Genomic DNA, 27,746 nt, shown 5'->3' on the forward strand with positions numbered 1-27,746 from the left:
CCTCCAATGCTTCCTGGAGCACACTGGACGTGATTAAAAGGGCTCAGAGCTTCAGCTGCTGCCACTAGGCCCTTCTGCATCACTGGGCCCATTTTGCTGCCCTCCGGCCCTGTTGAGGGGCCTGAAAATGAGAAGCAAAATCCTAGTATTTCTCGGAGAACCATAAATACTAATCATTCTAAACGTTATGCGTCACCATTCTAATTCTAAAAGAAATCCAAGAATTTTAAGTCATCATCCCCTCCTGGGTAACCCATTATGATTCTGTTCATAGATTGGGAGTCAGAAGACCTAGGTTATATTCTCAGCTCTGCTGCTGCTGTACTATATTAGACCTTGGCAAAGCATTTCACCTTCCTGTACATCAGTTATCCCATCTGCAAACTACAAATAATGATACTTCACAACCTTTGGAAGCATTGTGTAATCTGTAAATGATGGAATGTGAGAAGAGAAAACACAACTTAAATATTATGCTATCTTAGACCTTAGGTAACTACAGGCAGGGACTATATTTGCATTTTCTTCAGTACCCAGCATATGGCTTAACCTAACAAATATGAAAATATCTGATATGTATTTTATAAATATTTAGCATATACTCTTACCTTTTTAAACCCCTCCACCCACAGAAAAGGGTCCTTTATTGGAAAAAGAAAAACTGACTCAGAGCAATGGGCTTATGGGATGACGCTGTGCAAAAGGGCAAGAGGACATGTTCTGACATTTCTCAAAGCAAACTGATTAACAACAAAATAGACAGTAATTTTAGCATTAAAGTAGGTCCCCTTTAACTTTTAGCAAGAAGAATTTAAAAATGTTGTACCTGTGACTACTTAAGCTACTGAAATAGAAAGTGCATTATATTAATGGCTCCTCAAAAGATGGATTTATCATCTACTGTTGCTAAAGCATATTTTAAAAAAAAAAAAAAAAAAAAAAAAAAAAAAAAAGACTAACCACAATATGCACATGCTACACTGAAGCCAACTAAATTCAATCCTTTGATTCTGCAACTGCAATGATTAGTATACTTAATGACAGCAAAATTCAGAAAACTGTTTCTTTAAATTGCTTTCAAGAACATTTGAAATAATCTACAATAATGAAAATACAAACAGTCTACTCAAAAAGATTTCTGAAAGATGCTTAAAGCGTCATTATTTATTCTTACTTTTGTAGCATAGGTAGGTTTATCTATGGCTTCATCTCCTATGAAGAAGTCTAGATCATCAACTCCCTTCATCACTCTCCTCTGGGCTTGGTCACCTACTTTCGCTGACTCTCTGACTGCAATACCTAGATAAATGAATAAAACCTAATCAAAAAAATTAAAAAATGAAACTTTTTATCTGAGCATAGAATAATGTGAGGTGATAAGCTCAAGGCTCCTTTGCTCAAAAATAAAGATCGAAATGTAAAAAGTGTTAAGCTGGCACACTAAGACATTAGTGTGCATTTTCATTACAGTGTGAGAGATTTGCTCACTCATCTTCAACTAACATCACTGAGAGGTGCAACCTAAATCCCCACACAGACAACTTCAAAATTTACCCCATTGTCAGTTACAGCAGTTGAGAGCTATATCTTTCTGTATTTTCAATCCAGTAGAAACTCCTGAAGTGAGGAAATGATGGGTTTTTCTGGGTCTCAATATATGCAGAATGAAGAAAGTATACTGAAACATTAAATTACTGAGCCATTATTTCAGCTAGTAGAAAAAAAAAATCGATTTGCAGCACTACAGCAAAGCCTATTGAGACATTCATGCTTGCTATTAGCAGGAGGCAACTATCACTGAAATCTCTAGCAGAAGGTTGGTGTAGCCAAAAAGATTAAGCAGCAAGAAATCTAGGGCAAACTATAAATAAAAACAGAATAAACTACTGTAATATGTAGCCTGTTTAGTTACAATCTTGTTTCAGTAAGCCAAAAAAAATCACACACTCAATCACTTATAATGGAGAACATGACAGAATTGTAGAATGATAGCTCAAGAGTACATCTCACCGCATTAAGACAACAGACTTTTCCAGGAGGTTGAAAACTTCTTCTAGAAACAAAACAAAAAAGCAGTCCTGTAGTACCTTACAGACTAACACTATAATTTATCAGGTGATGAGGATTCTGACTCCAGATCTGAAGTGGGTCTCTCCCACAAAAGCTCGTCACCTAATAAATTATAGTGTTAGTCTGTAAGAAGTAACAGAGGAAGCCATGCTAGTCTATACACTGTCAAAACAAAAAACAGTCAAGTAGCACTTTAAAGACTAGCAAAATAGTTTATTAGGTGAGCTTTCACGGGACAGACCCACTTCTTCAGACCATAGCCAGACCAGAACAGACTCAATATTTAAGGCACAGAAAACCAAAAACAGTAAGCAAGGAGGACAAATCAGAGAAAGATAATCAAGGTGAGCAAAATCAGAGAGTGGAGGGGTGGAGGTCAAGAATTAGATTAAGCCAAGTGTGCAGACGAGCCCTTATAGTGACTCAGAAAGTTCCCGTCCCGGTTTAAACCACGTGTTAATGTGCCGAATTTGAATATAAAAGCCAGCTCGGCTGTTTCTCTTTGAAGAATGGTGCGAAAGTTCTTTTTCAGCAACACACATACCTTTAGGTCATTAATAGAATGTCCCATTTGTCTAAGGTAATTAGAAGTTTGTCCAATATACAAAGCATCTGGGCATTGTTGGCGCATGATGGCATATATGATGTCAGGAGAAGAGCATGTGGTCTGCGTTGGGGGCTGTAGGTGATGACCAGTGGTGTTCTGTTCTTGGCTTTTTTGGGCCGATCTTGGAGTAGCTGATCTCTGGGTATTCGTCTGGCCCTGTCAATTTGTTTTTTTACTTCTCCTGGTGGGTAATTCAGGTTTATGAATATTTGGTAGAGATCTTGTAGTTTTTGGTCTGTCAGTTGGATCAGAGCAGATGTGATTGTACCTAAGGGCTTGACTGTAAACAACAGATCTAGTTATATGTGCAGGATGGAAGCTAGAAGAGTTAAGTATAGCGATCAGTAGGTTTTCGGTACAGTGTGGTACTGATCAGGCCATCCTTGATTAGTACTGTAGTGTCGGGGGAAAAGCATCTCTTGCATGTTGTAATCGAGGCATAAGTCAATGGTGGGGGTGTAGATTGTTAGTCTCTGTGGAATTATTCTAGAGTCTCTGTGCCATGGGTCCAAATCATAAAGATGTCATCAATATATGTGAAGTAGAGGAGGGGTAATAGGGGACGAGAGCTGAGGAATCGTTGTTCCAGGTCAGCCATAAATATGTTAGCATAAATATATCAGCATATTTTCCAGCACACCTATGAACAACAGCCTGACTCTCTCGACCCGCCCCCCACCAACAACAAAAGAAGACGACCTACAACCTATCTTTAATCAGGATGCCACACTCCAGAAGGCCCTGGGTGACATGCCTGTTCTCTCCTACAGACAACCTCCCAACCTCATGAGGATCCTCACTAACAGCCACAGTCTATACCCCAGGAATACCAGTCCTGGAACCTTTCCCTGCAACAAAGCCCGCTGCCAGCTTTGTCCACATATCTTCTCTGGAAATACCATCACCAGACCTAACCAGGCTACTCACAGAATCACAGGCACTTTCTCATGCTCCTCTACTAACATCATATATGCCATCATGTGCCAACAATGCCCAGATGCTTTGTATATTAGACAAACTTCTAACTCCCTTAGACAAAGGGTTAATGGGCACAAAACAGACATCAAAACACTCCAGATCCACAAACTAGTTAGTCAACATTTTAATGGAATGGGGCATTCTTTTAATGACCTAAAAGGTATGTGTGTTACTGAAAAAGAACTTTCGCACCGTTATGGAAAAAGAAGCAGCCGAGCTGGGTTTTATAATCAAATTCGGCACGTTAACACGTGGTTTCAACTGGGGCGGGAACTTTCTGAGTCACTATAAGGGCTCGTCTGCATACTTGGCTCAATCTAATTCTTGACCTCCCCCTCCTGCCTCACCCCTCCACTCTCTGATTTGCTCACCTTGATTATCTTTTTCTGATTTGTCCTCCTTGCTTACTGTTTTTGGTTCTCCGTGCCTTAAATATTGAGTCTGTTCTGGTCTGGCTATGGTCTGAAGAAGTGGGCCAGTCCCGTGAAAGCTCACCTAATAAACTATTTTGCTAGTCTTTGAAGTGCTACTTGACTGCTTTTTGTTTTGTTAAGATACAGAGTAACATAGCTACCTCTCTCTCTGCAACAGTTCTTTCGGAAAGTCACACCAGACCCCACAAAACATTCCATTTCACAAAAAAAAAGGAAGGAAGGATTTATATTAAATAGTTACAGGAGATATTTTCAACCATATTGTGCACACACAAACCTATTTAGTACATTATGTGTTGAACATTTTACAAACTCTTCTGATTTAGAAAACTGCTTTAATGCTTAAAATTATGTTAGCTTAACTACACAGTTACTGCACTACAGCCCTGACAGAGGGTGCTTCTCCAGCTATCTCCTTGGACTTCAGTGTTTATCCAGCATTTCCTTGCCTTGTAGTATCTATCAACAAAAGTCAGCATTCAAGGAGGGCAAAATAAAAAAATACTACAGGCATTAGACAACTAGATGTTGTCTTAGGTTACCTGAACAAAGTTTTATAAACATATTGAACTACAGCAGAAGCATAATTAGTATGTCAAATTTAAAGGGGTATGAAGTTCATATTTAAGTTCTTAGGAGTAATACACCAGACATAATTGAAATGAAAGACAACTAAAATTTACATTTAGATGTAAACATTTTGCTTTAATATTGGTCAATAAATACAGGTAATAGAGTTTGTACCTCCCTTCTCCAGGACCCCAGGGACCTGAGTGGGATTTGTCAGAGGAGGAGGAGGTCAGGCCCCCAGGCTGCCTGGAGCCGGGGGGGGAGGGTCCCCCAGATGCAATGCTCACCAGTGCAGCTGCAGGACCCCATGCGGCTACATGGCTGGCTCCCCGCCACAGGGATCCTGGCAGGGCTCCCAACAGGACTGGGCTCACTACGGTGGGTCTACTCAACCCCAGCCTGGCTCCCCATAGTGGAGCTCCTCAACCTGGCTCCCTGCCCTGAGGCTACTCCTGGGACTCCCCAGAACAGGCTGCCAGTGAGGATCCCTTCCACCAGCAGGGTTCTGCTCGAGCCCCATACAGCTGGGGCTCTCTGGTCCAGCAACATCCATGGTACGGCTGGAGGAGGGATGTTGCCGGATGAGAGTGTGCTGGACAAGAGTGTTAAGGTACAGAACATGTGCCTCAAAAAGCGGACACAGTATATTCCTGAAACTTCAAGTGATAAACCCTATTATATTTTATTGAGAGTTACAGGTACACACCATGTGCCCGTAGCAGTAACTGTGCAAAATAGCATTGCTAAGCAGTCTGTTTTATATTCCTCACGGTTTTACCTGAGGCAGTAAAGAGTGATGGGACCATCACCATCTCCAGTTTCTTCTCCTGTCCACATAGTTCAAGTTGGGGCTTTTGCTGTCCTCTCATTCTTCTGAATACTTTTTCAAAATATTTCACAAAAACAATCCTTGTTTTCATTTGTTGGTTAAAATTTTACTGGGATTTTGTTGTACTTGGGTAATTCCTAGCAGTTTTTATAATTCAGGACTTGGGACAGCACTTCAGCAGCGCTCCCCCTGACCCCCCCCCCGCCTCCACCCTCTGCCCTTCCAGCCCTTTATATCTGACTCCTGGGTTTTGCTGAAAATGCCAGGACTCAAAACCTATGCTTCCTGCCCTCACTTATTTACCATCAGCAATGAATGCCAACGCTGTGCATACTTTTTGGGAGGCCACATTGCCTCCAGGTACAATATCTGCCTCTCACAACCAGTAAACAGGAAGGCTGAGCTCTCCACCTGAAAAAGCAGTCTATGGAGGTATCCAAGGTCCCAGTATCAGATTCTGGCCAGGAAATCTCCCCAGTACATCAGCCTGAGCAATCCATAAGTACTTTCCCAACTCTGGAGCTTCCATCCAGAACCACTAGTATCAGTGCTACAGACCCCACATCATAGCCATGACCCACAGAAGTATGCACATAAGCATGGCAGTAAGTCTTCCTCTAAATCGAAGAATGATTCTGTACTAACCACAAATTCTGGCTGCAGAGGAGCTATGAGCTCCAAGGTGCACAATAATTATAAGAGGCTGCAACACACACTGGATCCACCAGTCCCAGTGCTGGATCTGGTATTCCTCCTGCCTCAACTCCACTGGCATCTCATGACTCATCGATACTGGCACAGGTACCTTGACCAGTTCCAGTCCCATCAGACCAAACACCATTAACACTGGGGAGAATCTGAAGTGCTCCCAGTCCTCCTCAGCTGTTCTACCTGGAAGAAGCAAGGTCTCCACATGTTACATGGCACTCACCTCTGCGGAGGGCTCCATCATTTGCATTACATCTACCACCTATTTGCCACAGGACTCTAATGCACCCCATTCCAATGGCTATGGCTACAACTGGCATGCCATTCACACAAGATTCCAACTCCTCTGATTCTGAGGACCTAAACATTTGGCACAGTCCGCACTTCCATTTCAGATATCTGGCTACCAGAGGGTTGCAACAGCTCTGTGGCAGTTTCTTCCTTTGTCTTACTCAAAGAAGCTGGTATGTGGCTCCTTGGGCACCAATACAACAGGAATAACCAGGCTGGCCATATTGGAGCACAACTGTCCCAATATTTACTGTCAACAGTCTTATTTGGCTGAGAACTCACTGCCCCACTCTTCATCCAGTAGACATTTGGAAATGGGGCTGGACAATGCATTGTTCAGACTACCTCTGACAGTACCAGCAGATCTAGAGAGATCTCCTCAATGGTTTCCACACACAGTTATGTCAACAATACCTTCCTTCCTGCCAAATGATTATCATCAGTTTCAAGAACTCCAAGAGAATGAGGAACAGGCAGTGCTCTTGAGGTCCCACTCAAAGAGGTGCAAGACATTCTCCACACATTGGCACTAGGCCTTATCAATCAGCGATCCCATTGTTCAGCTGGCAAACACTGGGTGGCATACCACATGCACTGAACCTGAAGGGGGATGAGAAGTAAGTACTCACGTTTACTCTTTGAAAAACTACATCTTATACCAAGTGTCAGAATTTTTATTTTCACATGCTCCCCTCCACCAAAATGCTTGGTAACATAGGCTTTATTAGAGCAAACCTAACTGTCACCCATGCCCCAATCTCACAGACAGAAAGGTAAAAAAAACTAGACATCATATGTTGAAAAGTCTTTTCCTCACATGGACAACAGTTCTAGATCTCTAACTATTTTGCCCACATAACTAAGCATGACTTTATAAACTATGGCTGGATGGAGGAGTCTACAGATCAGTTACTTAAGCGGGATTGTACTTGATACAAAATTACTCAGGAAGTTGGTCACTAGCCCTATTCTTCTGTCTGCAGTTGATTCAGTGGGCACACTCATGTTTACTGGTAATTGGAATTGTCAGGAGAAAGGAATCATGTTTACATAGCTCAGATTCACTAGAGTGATGCAGAGCACATTTGAGGAGGGACGCTTGGTTGAACCACACCTCTCCAACCAGAAAACTGACAATTCATTACACCCTCTAAATCTATAGCTGCCTTACCATCCTTGTACATGTATACACCAGCACCAAAGAGAAAAATATTATCACCCATCACTGACAAAGTCCTATTCAGCTTCTCACTTCTACAATCAGGTCTATGAACCTCCTCAAAAGTGTCCTAAGATATACAGAACTCATCTGTCTGTTCCAGATAGGTAGACCTCGCACACGCAGTCAGTGAAAATGGAATTTCTAAGTGCACCAAGAGAGCTGTCAACCACCTGCACACCAATGACACATAAAAGGTTTGGGTGGTAGGAGCATCTCAAACTCTTTCTACAGCTTGGAGAGCTATAACAATAGACAAAGTGGTTCGTGGATATCTTTTGATGTAGCCAAATCATAGGATTTTATGATGGATGACACTTGCTCCACATCTTCTGCCATGATCTCGGTCAGAGATCCCTCATGACTGTATTCTTTAGCTTTAATGTTTTAAGGTGGACTTCCTCCAGTGGCAAAGTGGCACGGGGTTCTTATTCCTATTATTTCCTGGTACACAAGAAGAAAGATGGATAGAGACTAATCTCGGATCTCTGACACCTGAACCACTTAATTTGCAAGCTGACATTCCACAGGGTCAAGCTTGTAGCCATCATGCCACTAGAAAAAGGCACGTGGTTTACAGCTCTTGAAATGGAAGACACCTGCTTCTGTATCACATACATCTGATCCACTGAAGGTTCCTGATGTTCAAAGCATGGCATCGACTTCCAATATAGGGTTCTCCCATTCAGATTTACCACTGCCCCTTGAGTTTCTTACAAGGATTTTTGTCTTTGTTAGGGGCTCACTGACATCGGGGAATCTTTGTGTTCCAATACCTGGATGACTGGAAGTTGGAAGTACAATCCAAAGAAGCAGCTTGAGCACTGATGTCCCAACAACTTCCACTCCTTTTTTTTTTTTTTTTTTTTTTTTTACTTACAAATGAGCATCGAAGTTTTTAAAAAAAAAAAAAAAAAAAAAAAACAACCAACCAACTTTGCACACTACTCAGCCCCTGGAATTCACTAGTGTGCACATCAATTGTCTTTGGTTCACCTCCTCCGGGGCACCAGGCATTGGCTACTGTCAGCAGACAGGATACTGGGCTAGATGAACCTTTGGTCTGACCCAGTATGGCCGTTCTTATGTTCTAATGCAACCGCCACGTGCGCTTATCTGCCACAGAACAGATTCCAGGCTCTACTGGACCAAACAGCACCGACAACCTCTAACCCTTCAATAAGCCAAGACTTACACCTCCATCCCAGGGAGCATGGTGGTATGCACATATATCATGTCCTTTGCCAACCTGCACCCATACTGTATACAGGTACAAAGAGTTTTTTCCCCCATGCACCATTGTGTTGCCCAAGCAGGACAGTGACAAGGTCAGATTCGCAACTGAAAAAGATATACTCACTCTCCAGAAGGTTGACAACATTTATTGAGGAATATCAGCAAGCAAGACCCCAAGCATATTACCCCATACCCTAAGGCAAGAAGCTTAGGTCTATGCAGCAGCCAGGAACACTGAGATGGCAAACAACCCCATAGAGGATTCTGTGGCACCAGCACCTGGTCCAATGGAGAAGTCAGATAGTCATAAGCAAAGGGGTTACTTTTATGCCCAGTTTGTGGAGAAGGGGTGATCAGTCCCATGCCTCCAGTTACATATGCTAGAAGGTAACAAAAATGCATTCTATACTGCTGTTATGATCTAAACACTCTTTGAAAAACTTCCTTATCAGCGCCTTCCAGCTGTAAGTCCATGCTCTGTTCCCATGTAACAGTCTTGGGACAAAATTATCCACTACTCGGGTCGTGGTTAGACACTGCCTCAACTACTAGTTCTGCACATATGTCTTCTGCTTGTTCCCTTACAACCGTGTTCCACTTTCCCTCAGAGGTCATCTCTTCTCTTTGATAGTGGACAGACCCAATACAAGTCTACTCCAGGATGCCCTTCCTCCCATCCTCATTGATCATGACTGTTATAATGGATGCATAATTCAAGCTAGGGCAATCACAATGGAGATCACATGACACAAAGCACCTGGACAACACAAGGGGCCAGGATGTATATAAACATTCATGACCTTTGGGCAGTTCACAAAGAAGGCCACACATTGTTACCAGCTGTCTGCTCTCCTTGTTTCTTCATCATGTCAAACACCAAAACCATCACCACCACAGCACATGACATAAATGAACAAGGAGGCAGAAGTCCCCAGTGCTATATACAGAGGCAGTTTGCTACTGGGAATGGTGCATCAGTCATCAAATCCTTTTGTCAGCCTATTCTGCTTGACACCCAGAATATGACAACAGTCTCTCAGCAGGAACTTTGCAACCAACCATAAACGGAAAACTATACAACACTAATCAGACATCTTTGGTCACGGGGACACCAACCAGAGACCTCTTTGCATCTCATATTAAATGCAACTAATATTGCTCCAGAATAGGACTTGGTGTCAACACACCAGGCAATGCTATAGTCATTCACTGCTCAGACTGGACAAACTACACCTTACCCCCATACATATTCACATCCCACTTCCTTCACAACCTCCAACAGGAGAGAATGATAGCCATTCTCATTGTTTCATTCTGGTTCCCTCTGCTTCTCTGCATGTTGAAGCAGCTTTCTCTCTCACTGCAGTCATTTATGGAACTTCTGACACAACATAATGGCACACAGGTTCATCCAGACACATGAAATACATACCTGACAGTATGGGGTTTGGCTGGATACCTTCAGAAGAGAATGCTCATTGGCAGTGTAACATGGGATATGAGCCTATTCCAAGTGAGCACAAGTACCAACCACAGCCACACTCCATGACATACCCCTTGCAAACAAAGCAGTCAAGTAGCACTTTAAAAGACTAGCAAAATGGTTTATTAGGTGAGCTTTCGTGGGACAGACCCACTTCTTCAGACCATAGCCAGACCAGAACAGACTCAATATTTAAAGGCACAGAGAACCAAAAACAGTAAGCAAGGAGGACAAATCAGAAAAAGATAATCAAGGTGAACAAATCAGAGAGTGGAGGGGTGGGAGGGAAGGTCAAGAATTAGATTGAGCCAAGTATGCAGACGAGCCCCTATAGTGACTCAGAAAGTTCCCATCACGATTTAAACCAAGTGTTAATATGCCGAATTTGAATATAAAAGCCAGCTCGGCTGCTTCTCTTTCCAGAACAGTGCGATAATTCCTCTTCAACACCACACATACCTTTAGAACATTGACAGAATGCCCCATTCCATTAAAATGTTGACTAACTGGTTTGTGGATCTGGAGTGTTTGAATGTCTGTTTTGTGCCCGTTGACCCTTTGTCTAAGGGAGGTAGAAGTTTGTCCAATATACAAAGCATCTGGGCATTGTTGGCACATGATGGCATATATGATGTTAGTAGAGGAGCATGAGAAAGTGCCCATGATTCTGTGAGTAACCTGGTTAGGTCCAGTGATGGTATTTCCAGAGAAGATATGTGGACAAAGCTGGCAGCAGGCTTTGTTGCAGGGAAAGGTTCCAGGACTGGTATTCCTGGGGTATAGACTGTGGGTCCAATCATAAAGATGTCATCAATGTATCTGAAGTAGAGGAGTGGTAATAGGGGACGAGAGCTGAGGAATCGTTGCTCCAGGTCAGCCATAAATATATTAGCATATTGGGGGGCCATGCGGGTGCCCACAGCAGTTCCACTAATCTGGAGGTGTAAATTGTCCCCAAAATGGAAATAATTGTGTGTGAGAACAAAGTTACAGAGGTCAGATACCAGATTGGCTGTGGTGGCATCAGGGATGGTATTCCTGATTGCTTGTAATCTGTCTTTATGTGGAATACTAGTGTACAGAGCCTCTACATCCATTGTGGCAAGGACGGCATTTCCAGGAACTTTTCCAATGTTTTGTAATTTCCTCAGGAAATTACCACTATTACCACTCCTCTACTTAAGATACATTGATGACATCTTTATGATTTGGACCCATAGTACAGAGGCTCTAGAGGAATTCCACAGAGACTTTAACAATCTACACCCCACCATCAACTCATGCCTCGATTACAACATGCAAGAGATACATTTCCTGGACACTGCAGTACTAATCAAAGACGGCCTGATCAGTACCACACTGTACTGAAAACCTACTGATCGCTATACTTATCTACACCCTTCTAGTTTCCATCCTGCACACGTGACTAGATCCATTGTTTATAGTCAAGCTCTTAGGTACAATCGCATTTGCTCTGATCCAGCTGACAGAGACCAAAAACTACAAGAACTTTACCAGATATTCATAAACCTGAATTACCCACCAGGAGAAGTAACAAAACAAATCGACAGGGCCAGACGAATACCCAGAGACCAGCTACTGCAAGTTCGGCCCCAAAAAGCCAAGAATAGAACACCACTGGTCATCACCTACAGCCCCCAACTCAGACCACTGCAACGAATTATTAAAGACCTACAACCTATTCTTAATCAGGATGCCACACTCCAGAAGGCCCTGGGTGACATGCCTGTTCTCTCCTACAGACAACCTCCCAACCTCATGAGGATCCTCACTAACAGCCACAGTCTATACACCAGGAATACCAGTCCTGGAACCTTTCCCTGCAACAAAGCCTGCTGCCAGCTTTGTCCACATATCTTCTCTGGAAATACCATCACCGGACCTAACCAGGCTACTCACAGAATCACGGGCACTTTCTCATGCTCTTCTACTAACATCATATATGCCATCATCTGCCAACAATGCCCAGATGCTTTGTATATTGGACAGACTTCTAACTCCCTTAGACAAATGGTCAATGGGCACAAAACAGACATCAAAACACTCCAGATCCACAAACCAGTTAGTCAACATTTTAATGGAATGGGGCATTCTGTCAATGACCTACAGGTATGTGTGTTACTGAAAAGGAATTATCGCACCATTTTGGAAAGAGAAACATCTGAGCTGGCTTTTATATTCAAATTCAGCACATTAACACATGGTTTAAATCGTGATGGGAACTTTCTGAGTCACTATAGGGGCTTGTCTGCATACTTGGCTCAATCTAATTCTTGACCTTCCCTCCCACCCCTCCACTCTCTGATTTGCTCACCTTGATTATCTTTTTCTGATTTGTCCTCCTTTGATTACTGTTTTTGGTTTTCTGTGCCTTAAATACTGAGTCTGTTCTGGTCTGGCTATGGTCTGAAGAAGTGAGTCTGTCCCACAAAAGCTCACCTAATAAACCATTTTGCTAGTCTTTAAAGTGCTACTTGACTGCTTTTTGTTTTGATAGTGTATAGACTAGCACAGCTTCCTCTTTGTTACTATTCCCCTTGCAAACATATATAAGATGGGCCTCATTAAGTGCAATACACATCTTCTCCTGTCACCACACTCCAGTATGCAATTCTGCAATAGACTCCTCATTCACTGCAGCAGTCTTCCATTCTATGGTTCCACCATCTCTCTCACACTTGTCTCTTATCTAGGTACTGCTTTTCAGTCACCCTCAGCGGAATACAATAGAGATCATCACTTGAAGAAAAGAAGGTTACTTCCTGATTACTTACCTCTAGGTAGAGGCTCATCAAAATATGCAGTCTCTATCTGTATTCAAATCCCACCCTCCTTCCCCTCTCGTGTGGTTCTGTAGACATGTAATAGAAAAGGAACTGAAGGTGTTGCCATTCTGTCATGCCCTTTATCACCCTGTGCAAAATTATGAGCTAATGCATAACTGCTGAGCAATACTACTTTGAAAGGACCTGGCATGTGCATAACCCTGAGTGGAATACAGACAGGGACTACACACCTCAAAGAACCTCCAGTTACAGGTAAATAACCTCCTCTTATCTGAATAGCATAGGGAATATGGATATTATTCAGATAATTGAAAGGGTACCACCTATTCTGCTGCAGGCAGCCTCCCTTGCAGCCTAGAGCTCTTCCTTTTCCTTGCAGTGCAGGTCAGGGGTCTCTACTCTGCCCTGAAAAGACTGCTGCCTCTCCCCACACCTTGGCCCTGTAAGGACCAAGAATCATCAGCCCTTCTTCAGCGTCGGAAGCCTTCTGCAGCTCCACTGTCACAGCCCTATTGCCATGACCAGAGACACTGTAGAGAGCTTCCTGCACAGCCACAGATCTGGTGATACCCAATACCTGCAGGTTGAAGCTGCAAGGAATGCTGCCATCTTAGCAGGGAAAAGCAGAATTTTGTCCAGGGATCTATGCTCTGCCTTATTAGGACAGCAGCCTCTCTACCCACATCTTGCAACTAGCCAGGGTCAGGTGTCAGTGGCCTGCAGTGGTGCAGAAAGTTCTCTGCAGCTCAGCTGTCACAATTCTGCTGACTCCCATGACAGCTGGGCTGCAACTGGCTTCCCTCCATTGCTGCAAGAGGTATTCAGCAGCAGGTTGGACTCCCTGGCAGCTCGTCCTCATCACAGTTTTGGCTGCACATCTCTGCTCTGTTATTTGTACCTTGACATTATCTGAATCCCTTCCATGTCCCTTGTCTTGAGATATGTGTTGCAGAGGGCACAGACATCATGTGTCTCATTCTGGGGAACAAGGAAGACGCTTTGATAAAGCAGAGGTTCAGATTTATAGGAGCATACTGCACAGGACTTCCAGCCAGGGACCATGTTGTATAGCATTTGTTTTCTACTCTGTCTAGAGTTCCAGTCAGCATAAAGATGAATACACATTGCTGCAAGGTAGTACCTGTATTTCATTTCTTAACTTGACAAGAGACCTTCCACATACTATCCAAGCTGTAACCACACTGTCAGGTAGAAAGGAAGTGCCTTATTAAAAGCTGGAAAGCAAATTTATTGCTTGTAATAACTTTATACATCAGAAGCTGGGCCAAACATTACTTACATGATGGAATAATGAACTGTGGTTCCGTATTTCCCGCATAACCAAGTTTTGTGTACCTAAAAAAAGTTATCAAAAGTTTTTTAGCTGCATCAAGACAAAAAAAAAATCAGTTCACATTTTCAAATTAAAACTGACTATACAAAGTGAAGATAATGATCACACTTCTTACTCTGTGAATGCTAAACAAATGTAAGGACTATCCCCTTTGTTAAGTACTGTCAAACATTCTCATTTTACAACTGAAAAGGTATTCTTACTCCCCTACTCCATTCTAACTACAAACTTAACTAGGGTCTCTCCATCTCAATTATTACATATGAGGGGCAGAATTCTGCAGGACATATCATTCTGTTAACACAAGTATGGCCATACTGAGTCAAACTGAGGGGAGGGATAGCTCAGTGGTTAGAGCTTGGGCCTTATAAACCCAGGGTTGTGACTTCAATCCTTGAGGGGGCCATTTAGGGGTCTGGGGCAGACAGATTTTAAAATATCAGCTGCACAGCATAGAATACTTAAACTGAGGCAGCTGACTTTATCCACTTCAATCATAGCACCAAGGCCAAGAGTGCTCCAGGGCTGGAGCATCACCAGAAAAAGTTAGCAAGTGCCTATCACACACCAGTAGCCAAGCCCCTTTTCCTCCCACCCATGGCTCCCGTCTCCCTTTCAGCAACTCCCACCCATTGATGATCAACTCTTCCACATCATGCAGGAGACGCTGGGAGGGAGGAATAGTTGGGAAAGGGCACACTTGGGGATGGATATGAAACTGGGACGCAAAGGAGGGGCAGGAGCGTGGGCCTGGAAAAAGAGGCTGAGTGAAGGTAGAGCCTGGGGAAGAACAGGGCTTGACCACTCCTTGGAAAAGTTCAATACCTGGCTTACCAATGATGCTTCTACTTTTACAGTAATATTGTTTAAAAAAACCCACAAAAGTAAACTTTGCTGTTGAAGGTCTAGATTTAAATAAGTGTTGGAGTCTTTAATAGTTATTAAACTATTGTTACTTAATGCCAAAAAGCTTCATGAATTTCCTGTAAATAAACAAAACAGTTGAGAGTACGAGTTGAATCTCTCTAATGAGGAACTCTCATCTGGCAAAATCTGTAATCCGGCATGATTTTAGTTAGCCAGGCAATCACTTACCATGGGTGTGGCCAATTTTCCTCTGGTGCCATAAAGTTTGTTGCCAATAGCCATTAGTCCTGGCTCTCAGTGTTCTGTGCTGTTATTTAGCTCTAATTTCTCCTAAACGTCTTCTAAGTCCAGTAAGCAGTGGAAGTGGTGGTAATGCTGCTAGACAATCTTGACTTTCCCTGGTTCTGCAAATTCTTTCATTCGACACCAGTCAGAGGAATGTTGGGGGGGCCAATGGAAGCAATATAAGGACATGCTGAAGGTACACATGAAAAAATGCAGCATTGATGTCGACACTTGGGAGAACCTTGCCCAACACTGTCCGCAGTGGAGCGTAATGCTAGAGAACTGAGAGTGCCGGAGTAGAGTGATTCAACCTGTACTTATCTAGGAAAAGAGCTTAGTTTTCACAGCTAAAATGCCACTGGACAACAATGACTTCAACTACAAAAATGTGTTACTTTTAAGTTTTTTATTTCAGACTTCCAAAGAAAAAAAAAAGCAATTGTTAAAACTTATCCATTTAATTTTTATAAGAATTCTTTTTAAATTGGGAATTCCAACAAGTGTATTTTTTCCTTCATTCCTATAAACTCATATCATTCACTATGTTTTTAAGAAAAAGGGCTCCTCTACTCTCTCCTCTGGGGATCACTCGATAACAAGGGGGACATCTTCCTGTCACCCTCCCATTTGTGTGTCTGTTGATGGCTGATCACCCTGATTCTGGAGCTGCAGGTCTTCTGACAGAAGAGGCGGGTGCTGGTAGCTGCTGTGTAGCAGGACCTCTCAAACTGCACCAACACCTCACAAATTACTGTTCTCCACTGGGGACAGTCTTGGGCGAGGCTCTCCCAAGCATTGACACCAATGCTGCACTTTTTCCACGTGCACCTTCAGCACATCCTTATATTGCTTCCATTGGCCCCCAACACTCCTCTGTCCTTCCTCCAACTTGGAAGGGAGAACCTGTTTTGGGAGGCGCTGATCAGACATCCAAAATACATGACCAGTCCAAGGAAGTTGTTGATGAATGATAATGGCTTCAGTGCTGGTCATGTTCAACAATTCTAGGAGGCTAGCGTTCATATACATATCCTCCCAAGAAATATTTAGGATTCTCCTGAGGGAGTGTGAATATTGTTCAAATGATGCTTGTATGTTGTCCAGGTTTCACATGCATACAGTAGCATTGGAACAACCACTGAAAAATATACAAGGAGCTTATCTTGGGATAGATGTCCCCATTCTCTAAGACCCTTTGGCTCAGGCAGGTGAAAGCAGAGCTTGCACTGCTCAGAGGATGCTGGATTTCAACATCAATGTTGACTTTAGTGGAAAGATGACTTCCAAGGCATGGGAAATGTTCCACATTTACCAGCAGTTCTCCACTGACTTCAACAGAAGGTACCTGAGATTTTCCTGTTCACGATGGTTCGTGGAGCACCTTTGTCTTTTTGATATTCAGTGTGAGGCCGAGAATATCATATCCTTCAGCAAGGCACTTTAAATGGCCTGAAGGGCTGCAGGTAAAAGAGCAGCAACCATATCGTTATCCACATACTGGAGCTTCATTATAGAGGTCCTGGAGGTCTTGCTTTTTGCCTTTGGTCTCCTGAGATTCAAAAGCTTTCTGTTCATTCTATAGACAACCTTCACCCCATCTGGAAGCTTGCCATCAATGAGGTGAAGGGTCATGGCGATGAAGATGAATAACAGTGATGGGGCAATAATGCAGACTTGTTTAACTCCAATTTTGACTTCAAAGAGGTAGCTCTGGTATAAGCTATTGCTCAATACTATGGCAGTCATGTTGTCCTAAAGCAGCCTCAAGATGCTAATGAATTTTGTGGGGCAACTGATCTTTCAGAGGGTGGTCTACAGGGCGCTATGACTGACTGAGTCAAATGCTTTGGTCAGGTCTATGAAACTTATGCATAACACTTGGTTGTGTTCATGACATTTTTCTTGCAGTTGCTGGGAGGTGAAGATCATGTCCACTCTTCCTTAGAAGGTTTGGAAGCCACACTGGGATTCTGGGAGAATTTCTTCCATAATCTCACTTGTCATCCTTCTTGAAGAGACTGAAGATCAATGTATCTCTGGAATCCCACCATGTCTGTTCCCTATCCCAGATCTTGCGAATCAGGAGGTGAAGCTGTTTGTAGAGCTCTGGCCCACCCTTCTTTGAAGACTTTGGCAGGCATTTCTGCTAGTCCAGCTGCCTTGAAGCACTTAATTGCTTTGATGGCAGCGTGGATCTCACTCAGGTAAGAAGTGTTGCAAGAACATCCCGAGGTGGCTGCTGTGAAATTTGATCAAAGGAATTCTAGGACCACAGTGATGGTTGAAGAGCTCATTATAGTGCTCCCCACAGCAAAAAGCAATGACTTCATTGTCTTTCAAGAGTTGGGCACCATCCTTTGATCTCAGAGGATTGATTCCAAGTTTCTCAGTCCACAAAACAGCTGTGGTAGCAATGAAGAAACCTCCTGTATCATTGATGTTTGCAAGATGCTGCAGTTCTTGTAATTTTCACACCACCACTGCTTTTTTCCCCAGAGTCCTTGTTTTACACTGGGCTTCTGGTATGCACTTCTCTCTTCACTGTGCAGCTGATGTAACTTTGCTGAGCCTTAAAGGCTTTCCTTTTTGCATCATTCTCAAACCAGTCCTAATGGTTCCTGGACTGCTAGCCAATGGTTTCGCCACAAGTTCCAGTGATGGCCTTTTTCAGTTGTCACCAGCACTCTTCCACAGCTTCAGGACATACCGTCGACAGCTTCCTTTAGAGCACTGTCTGGAAGTCACTTCATCTGATGGGGTCCTTCAAGCCTTGTACATTGATCTTCCATCAGATCTGTTTCATCTGACTTCTCCATTTGGTGACAATCCTCAGTCATTGTGGATTGAATAAGGCCATGATCAGTCCAGCACTCATCAGAAATAGTCACTGCACATGTGAGAAGGACATCACGCTGATCCTGAGCGCAGATGATGACAATCTATGAGGTGCCAAGTGCTTCGACTGAAGATGTTGCCATGAGGTCTTACTTTTTTTTTTCCTGGCGGAAGAGGGCGTTTGTGATTAAAAGATCATATTTTGTAAGGAGAAGCACTCCACTGGAGTTGGTGTTGCCAGCTCCTTCTTTCTGAAAGGCAGTCTGCAAGAGGTCTATGCCTCTTCAGACCCTGGCATTGAAATCCCAAGAGCATAATCTTGTCTTCTTTGGGGATGTCTTTCAGGAGTGTGTCCAATTTTGTGTGGAACTTCTCCTTCACATCATCTTCAGCATCTAGAGTTAGTGTATAAGCACTGACGACAGTTGCTGTTGGTTTTTGGCAAGCTTCAAGTGGAGAATCATGAGATGCTCACAGATGCCAACATAGACATCAGATAGGATCTTTGTCAGTTTGTTTCTGATGGCAAATCCTACTCCATTAATTCATTTTTCTTCCTTTGGGGTTCCCTTCCAGAAAAATGAGTACCCTCTGTCTTCTTCTCTTAGCTGTCCTTCTAGTCTGCATGTTTCTGCCAGGGCAGCTAAATCGATACTGAATCGTCACAGCTTGTGGGCGATAACTATCATGCACGTTTCAGGTCACCTACTGTCTGGGTTGTCCATTAGAGTCTGAATATTCTATGTTCAAAAAAAAAAAAAAGGGGGGGGGGGCTATAAATCAATTTGGCTTCCAGTAACATGGTATTCTAGTTTTCAAACCTTAAGTATTGATTAAGTTATGCCAAAACAGAGCACTACTCCAAATTTCTCCATTTTATCTCTTTTCTATAAGATTTATTGAGAAGCAGTCCTTCTCCAAGTTCATCCTATTATTCTGTTTCCTCTGGGTTCAGTCGCTTAACAAATGCACAGTGATGCCAATTTTGAGGCCTGTACTTGATTTGGTGATTGCTGCTTTTCTGTTTGGTTTTATGAGGAACAATCCCATTCCAGGCACATCCCATTTTCCTGGTACAATCAAGCCCTGACACTGCTTTAAGTTACAATAAGAGGAAGGCCTGTATCAAATTTGATGGTCCTAGTTCTTACCATTTAGCAGCAGTTCCTGATCAAACAGAGAAATAGATATAGAAAAACTCTCAAACATATAGCAGATTACAAATTGAGATTTTTAAGTGAGTACTGGTGGTTAATATTTCTTTTACTGTTTATATAATTCAGCGTGCTTAAACTGAAGTGTCTGGGTAACTCTATTTAAGATAATAAGCTGGTATATTATTCCCTTAAAGGAATAATGGACTTAAAATATTTGTACTGTTCAAAAGCAGACTGGGCAATATAGGATATACATATCTGGAGGAAAATCTGGGGCTGGAAGCATGCTGGATTACCCAGTAGCATACCCTTAGGCTAGAGAGAGCCAGTATGTAACTGACAGGCTGCAGTTTCATATAAACACAAGGTGTAGCTTGCACGTTAGAAGACTGTTAAACACACTGGACTAGATAAATTTAAGAGACAGGGAGTAAGGTGGAAGCTTCTACAGCAAGGGACTGTAAGGCACCTAAGGGTGCAGGGCAGGGGTCTCACTGTCTCTCACTCATCCGAATTACACCCCAGTATACCAGATCCCCCCACCCTCTGCAGAAGAGTAAGCTAATGTAAATATGGGGTTTTCAATAAAAAGTTTGTGTTCCCCATATTTTCTGAGAAATTAAGCTCAACACTGCTTTTACAGCCCCAACTTTTTGAGAAGCACTGGAAAAGAAGATGGAGCAGAGCTCAAACAAATGCTTAAATAGGGTTAACAGAGGAAGTAATATAACGGTGGTATACTCTGACTGTTAAAGATTATTATCGAGTGGCAGTAGACTCTTCAGTGATTAGACACTTAAGTGAATTTTGATTTTAAGCTCAATTTTGTACTACCTCAAAAATCCACAACCAACAGAATACCTGCCTGAAAGATAACAGATAAGACTGAGTTAAGAAGAATTTTATCAACTGTGAAATGGATTTAAAAGGGGGTCCCAGAATTCTCACATATACAAAACAAAGTGTTCCCCAATGTTCAAAAAAATTGTTGTTCTCCCACTTTCTAATAAAAGTAAGAGAGATGGATTTAAATACACACACACACACACACACACACACTGTATCCCTCTAATAGTGATCTAATGCATACGAAAAATTAAGCAATACAATTAGTTTTGAAAGTTGACAATATTTTAAATAGGAGAGTCAGAAAGGAACATCAGCTCTTATGCTCTTAAAATAGACTGACCTTCTCCACATGAAGATTGATGTGAATGTGTAAATTGATCACTAGATATATGCATACATGGAGAAAGGAGATTTATTTCACCAAAATTAAGTTAATCAGATAAGGTGTTTGCAGCCTAAGACATTTTAAGATGAAGTGGACACCCAGATCGAAAATACTTCTTAACAGATATTTGTTTGAAAAGTAAGATAGAAAAATAAATTATAATTTTATTAGATTTCTGACAAGGAAAAATAAATCTGTTTTCTGCTGCCATTAGAAGTTCATTGACAGCCCCTTCTATACTCCCTTACTGCCCACCTGGTAATTCCATGTATCTGCCGGTTAAGCAGCTCTTCAACATATTCTAGCTGTGTCTCTCTTGCGAGAAAACCTCCTCACAGCAATGTTTCCTGTAAGCAGAGCACTTGGGCAACTGCCCAAGAGAAATTCAGGCACTGCCTAGCTGATTAACAGAGCACCCCCAGCACCCACGGCTGGCAGCAGGTGTTTCTACTGGTGGTGAAGATCCTTCACTGCACATAAAACTTATTCCACCCTGGGATGGAAAAAAAAAATAGAGCCTCACAGGCTTACTTACATGAGAAGAACAACAATTAATACATGAACAAAGCATCAGCCTTCAGCATCAGAAATGTGCACATGGGAAAATAATATATCAACACTTGTGGCACACATTTTCAGGACTCTACGTACAAAAAAGGAAAGGCATCACTCCTAAGTAGAATACTTCGGTAAATTTAAGTGTAAATGCCCAGAACTCCAAATATTTGTTTCTTCTAACTTTGGCTTTAATTTCTGAGTTCCCCAGGGAAGGCACAGAGAAAATTTTTTAATTTTAACCACCTCTATTGTTCTAGTAAGAACTTTTGTCCTTTAGTTATTGTTACACACTCCCAAATATCTCCATCTTATAAGTTTTGCCTTGGGAATTTGAATGAATTAGCAGATGCTTGTAAAGGAAGTGGATTGAGTTATACAGCATATCCCATGAGTGGCCACTTGTGGCTATAGAGCAGGGGTGAGCAAACTTTTATGTTGAGCCCCACTTTTTGGCACTGCAATTAGTCATCCTCCCCCAACCTGGGGGAGGACATTAGGAAGGAATGTGGGGGGTGGTGCACTCAGAAAGAAGGTGAAATGCTCAGGAAAGGGATGGGATGCTCAGGAAGTAGATGCTGGGTGACTCCAGGGGGTGCCCCGAAGGAGGAAGAGGTGCTCAGGGGGAGGAGCCCAGGAGAGTATGTGGGGGACTCACAGATGTGCAGTGTTGACAAGCAGCAGTGGCACCAGGCTGAAGGCAGCGCTGCACCTCACAGGCACCACTCACTACACACCAGCATCTCAGGGGACTTTGGGGGCCAGTGTGACTCAGGCTGCAGGAACCAATGCAGCCACCTCAATGAGCTAGCTTCCCCGATGCCTCGTTCCAGGCCTCTGCACATTCTGAGTGGCTCAGCAGCAGTGGGGGAGTTCCCTTGACAACAGCAGCAGCAGAGGCCACAGGGGGAGGAATACAGGACAGGGGAGGCAGCAAAAGCTGGGGGAGGAACCAATCGTGCTGCAACCGCCCCATGTGGCGCAACCCCCTGCTCTAAAACCACATATGACTCCTTTAACATTAAAGTGCAGCTCCCCTACCTCGCTCCATTCTCTATCTACCAGAGTGGGTGCAAGGAGAACAGGACCTGTGCCTTGGAATGGGCTGGTGAGGTAGGCACTTCTGCCCTTCAGGGAGAAGGGTTTTGGGGCTTCAGCAGATGTAAGACTGAAGCTCGGAGCCCCAGAGGTGTGCCCTAGTTCTCAAACTTCTTAGAACTGTCATATGCAGCTTGGAGAGTCACCACCTCAGCATATCCCTGTGTTACTAATTCTATCATTTATCAACAGTCCTCAGCACACACAATGAATCACAAGCTCTTTCTTGAGATTAACACCACGATTGGCCCCTGTTGGTCTTGTTCCAGTATTTTTTTCCATTTCTTCCTGGCTCAATCTTGCTCATGTTGGATTTAAAATCCCTCTGCTGAAAAGTCCTCCCCCCTCTGAGAACAGACTGCAAACCATGCCAAGTGTTAGCAGAATTAGGACACTGTCCTGTCTTATCCGAATTAGGGTAAAATGGAGGCAGGGATTTGGAAATCACAGGCATTCATTTTTTCAGACATGGTCTCAATGAAGATTTTTCTAGGAAACCCCCTATAATTTAATCCCTACACACCAAATCAAGTAATAGCAATCTCTTCATTTGTCTTGAATTGTTACTCTCTCTCACTATCTGCTTGGTCATTTTTCAACAACTGGCAGGAGGGTTTGCAGGATGACTGATCAGCTGTAAAGAATGAAATAGTGAGGTTTAGGAATCATTCCTCAAACCAAAAGCAAAGTTTGTGTCCTGCCAGAGAGAGCTATTCCATATCATGCATTTTTTATAAGGATTCACTCTGACACTTTTACAGATCTCCAATGATGGGTAAATATTAGGTAAATCTGGTAAAGTGTATGTCTTTAACACTAATACTTCGCTAGGACACAGAAGCTGCGTCTACACGTGCACGCTACTTCGAAGTAGCGGCAGTAACTTCGAAATAGTGCCCGTCACGTCTACACGTGTTGGGCGCTATTTCGAAGTTGAAATCAACGTTAGGCGGCGAGACGTCGAAGTCGCTAACCCCATGAGGGGATGGGAATAGCGCCCTACTTCGACGTTCAACATCGAAGTAGGGACGTGTAGACGATCCGCGTCCCGCAACATCGAAATAGCGGGGTCCTCCATGGCAGCCATCAGCTGGGGGGTTGAGAGATACTCTCTCTCCAGCCCTTGCGGGGCTCTGTGGTCACCGTGGGCAGCAGCCCTTAGCCCAGGGCTTCTGGCTGCTGCTGCTGCAGCTGGGGGTCCGTGCTGCATATACAGGGTCTGCAACTAGTTGTTGGCTCTGTGTATCTTGCACTGTTTACTGAAAGTGTGTCTGGGAGGGGCCCTTTAAGGGAGCGACTTGCTGTTGAGTCCGCCCCGTGACCCTGTCTGCAGCTGTGCCTGGCTCCCTTATTTCGATGTGTGCTACTTTGCCGTGTAGACGTTCCCTCGCTGCGCCTATTTCGATGTCGGGCTGCGCAACGTCGAAGTTGAACATCGACGTTGCCGGCCCTGGAGGACGTGTAGACGTTATTCATCGAAATACATTGAAATAAGCTATTTCGAAGTTGGGTGCACGTGTAGACGTAGCCAGAGACACACATAAATGATTACAGCAACTCATGTCAAGTAAATCAAAATGAGAATCACAAATTGCCCAATGGAATTTCAAGCAGGGGCAGAAGTGGAAAATGGAAGAGACAAAAGTAATCCCACCCTACTGAAACACAGACTATTGGAACCCTTGACTGGAAACTAAGGACTACACTACACCTGCCTTGAAAGAGCCATTATAAATATGTGACAGACTGGTGTGTTCATAGGTGAGATTCATTTTAAGTTTTGTTGGAGAACTAATCTGTTTTGGGGTAATAAAAAATGTACACGAATGTATGACATTCTCCTACAGAAAAGCCACATCAATGTTAGTAAAGTATCTCAACTATCAGTATACCCAGACCAAAAAAAAACACCACACCTTCTTGATTGGAAAGATGGTTTAACTTTAAGGAAACTAACACAATTAATACAATATTGCCTTCCTGAATCAGCTGGAAGACTGATCTCAGAGCACAACTTGCATAAACCAAGATTGTCGCTGGACAGTTAGTTACTTGAGGGACAAGATCTCACCCCCTCCTCAGAGCTGTGAAGCTACTCCATAATTGCTACTCCAGATGCAGGGTTAAAGTAGCTTCTGTGCACTCCACCCATGAAACATAAACAGAGTGGCTAATAAGTCTCAACTGAAAGACAGGGGTTCCGCAAGATGACACTGTGCGGCTGACAGCAAGTGGGTAGGATCTGTTCCTCAGAGAGGTGACCTGCCTCCTCTCACATCTGGGGTGCGAGCTCTGAACTGGCTGCATCCCTTCTGCCCTCCAATAATGTGCAAGTCTAGAGCTTTCCCAAGGTTTCATCCCTCTCCCCCTCATTTCAGACATCAGGTAAGATAAAGCCCCGGAATGATTTGGAAAGACTGGGAGGAAATGCCCAACACTCAGAAAACGCACTCAGCATAGGCGATCCAGCCTCCCAAACAGAATCCCTTAGCTGACTTTATCATTTTGAATAATTAATTCCCGTTAACATTTTTAAGCCATGACCCCTTTAAAACAGTAAAGATCCTTTACAAAAATTAAACAAGTCCTGCGGGTGGGTGATGCCCTGGAGTTGACACGCGCAGAGGGGAGGGAGGCTGTTTGAGCAACTCCAGGTTATGGGACCTTGGGCTGGAAGTGATGCCCCAAGGAGGGCAGAGGCTCCCGGGGACCAGGGGGCGGCTCGCAGCAGGGAAGGGAAGCAGAGGAAGACGGTTCTCTGGGAGGATGACAGGAGAGCAGAGATTCCCCAAGGACAGCGAGAAGAGAACACCCCATTGAGACAATGGGGGGGTAGGCGAGGGGCCCCCGGCCGGAGGAAGCCTGTTCCCAGGCCCGGGGGGACGAGCAGCTCGGGGGAGGTAACGGGGGACCAGGGGAAGGAGTCGAGGAGCTCGTGCCCAGGGAAGCTGAAGGGAGACCGGGGGAGGGCCGAGGAACATCTGCCCGGGGGAGCTGAGGGCAGGAGAACTAGACGCCCGTCGCAGGGAGCTGCCGGCCGGCCAGTCCAGCTGCCGCACTTACCCCGTGCCTCCGTCAATCACACACGGCGGCAGGTAGCTCGCCATGTTCGGGAGACGGCACCACGGACCCTACACAATCATCCGGGCCGCCGAAGCCGAAACTGCCGCTGCCTCCGCCGGCTCCCGCGGCCCGGCCCGGCCCTCACTGCATCGGCGCGCAACGAGCTCCCCACACCATGCAGGCGCCTGACATCGCCGGTTTCAGCGCACATGCGTCGCCTACGCCACGTGACCTGCCTTCCCCTGCCCCCTCCTCAGGCAGCCATCTTGCCGCGGGCAGAGGGGGTGAGGGATATACCGCGTGCCCCGTCCCGCCCCGCCCCCCCCGCCCCCCGGCTCAGCCGGAATAGCGCGAGGTAGTTACGACAGAGGCAGGCCGGCCCCGCACTTGGTCGCTGCTAAGCTGCTCACATACAGCCCATGGCCTGTCATGTCCCAGGCTGCCTGTGCTCAGCTCCAGCGGTAGCAGTGGGGATGTGCCGTGGCCTGTGACTGTAACGTGTGGGGCTGGAGTGGGGCCCATTGCGAAACAAACTCTTCGTCCCTTCGCATGTGCGTCATTGGTGTAAACAGTCCGTTATCTCGCACCAGTCTCCTCCTGTTTTTCCTGAGGTGGAGGCAGGTCTCCTGCAGGACATACGGCCACCAGTGAAATCCAGGGTGTCTTAATCACTGGTGGAATTTGTCCCATGAGACAAGGTAGAACGCTTCTCGCAAGGGTGTCGCCTTCCATGCAAAGATCTCAGCAGTAGCAGTAATAGCAGCATCCTTCAGTCTACGCAGACTATGGCTCGTGCCCTTCGTAGTTCCATTTGGGATCATTATTTGCAGTGTCGACTGAGTGTGAAGACCCACATGAGAGTGACAGTCCTTGCTGCTTCTGTTGCATATGTAATGGGTGTCTGGCATGTCCTTACTGTGCTTTCTGTGGGCTCGCTTCTCCTCTGCCAGCTGTCTGATCCTCATCTCACCCTTCTGAAGGCCCTTGTGTAGTTCCTGCTTCCATCTGCTGCGATTGTCTGCCAGCTCTTCCCAGCTGTCCGGCTCAATGTCTACCTCCCTGAGGTCCCTCTTGCAAACATCTTTGTAGTGCAATTGGGGGCATCCAGGAGGTCTTTTGCCAGAGGCTAGCTCGCCCTACAGGATGTCTTTTGGGATCCTTTCATCATTCATCCTGGGGACGTGGCCAAGCCAGTGGAGCCGCCACTGCCTGAGGAGGGTGTGCATGGTTGGGATTCCAGCTTGCTCAAGGACGGTGGTGTTGGGCACTCTGTCCTTCCATGATATTCCAAGGATGCGCCTGAGGCAGCGCAAGTGGAAGACGTTCATCCTCTTTTCCTGGCGGGTGTATAGGGTCCAAGACTCGCTTCCGTAAAGGAGGGTGCTGAGGATTCAGGCTCTGTAGACTTGCATTTTGGTGTGGGTGTACAACTTGATGTTATGCCACACTCTCTCACTGAGTCTGGACAGAGTTGTGGCTGCTTTTCCGATCCTCCTGTTTAGCTCAGTCTCCAATGACAGGGTGTCAGTGATGGTGGACCCGAGGTAAACGAACTCGTGGATGACCTCTAGTGTATAGTTGTCAATGCTGATTGATGGAGGTTCAATAACGTCCTGACCAAGTACCAGAGAGGAAGCCGTGCTAGTCTATACACTATCAAAACAAAAAGCAGTCAAGTAGCACTTTAAAGACTAGCAAAATACTTTATTAGGTGAGTTTTCGTGGGACAGACCCACTTCTTCAGAGCATAGCCAGACCAGAACAGACTCAATATTTAAGACACAGAGAACCAGAAACAGTAAGCAAGGAGGACAAATCAGAAAAAGATAATCAAGGTGAGCAAATCAGAGAGTGGAGGGGTGGGAGGGAAGGTCAAGAATTAGATTGAGCCAAGTATGCAGACGAGCCCCTATAGTGACTCAGAAAGTTCCCATCACGATTTAAACCATGTGTTAATGTGCCGAATTTGAATATAAAAGCCAGCTCGGCTGCTTCTCTTTCCAGAACGGTGCGATAATTCCTCTTCAATAACACACATACCTTTAGGACATTGACAGAATGCCCCA

At 44.4% G+C, this 27,746-nt stretch overlaps 1 protein-coding gene across 14 annotated transcripts in view; it reads right to left on the bottom strand.

Moving 5' to 3' along the window:
* ACTR3B (actin related protein 3B) overlaps window positions 1-27,746 on the bottom strand; it is a 73,040-nt gene that overhangs the window by 41,807 nt on the left and 3,487 nt on the right. For 3 of the 14 annotated variants that reach the window (XM_074986300.1, XM_074986301.1, XM_074986312.1), the window contains exons 2-3: window positions 14,533-14,588; window positions 1,175-1,299 (exon numbers count right to left, since the gene is read on the bottom strand). The exons of 1 other annotated variant lie outside the window; for it this stretch is intronic. In XM_074986300.1, the coding sequence (XP_074842401.1) occupies window positions 1,175-1,299; window positions 14,533-14,588 (181 nt within the window). Of the gene's footprint in view, window positions 1-1,174; window positions 1,319-2,010; window positions 2,054-14,532; window positions 14,589-25,680; window positions 25,861-27,746 lie in introns of those variants that run through there. 10 more of the 14 variants (XM_074986302.1, XM_074986303.1, XM_074986305.1 and 7 more) reach the window with 10 other exon arrangements.

Source organism: Carettochelys insculpta, chromosome 2 (genome assembly GCF_033958435.1).
Source record: "Carettochelys insculpta isolate YL-2023 chromosome 2, ASM3395843v1, whole genome shotgun sequence".
Classification (NCBI taxonomy): domain Eukaryota; kingdom Metazoa; phylum Chordata; order Testudines; family Carettochelyidae; genus Carettochelys; species Carettochelys insculpta.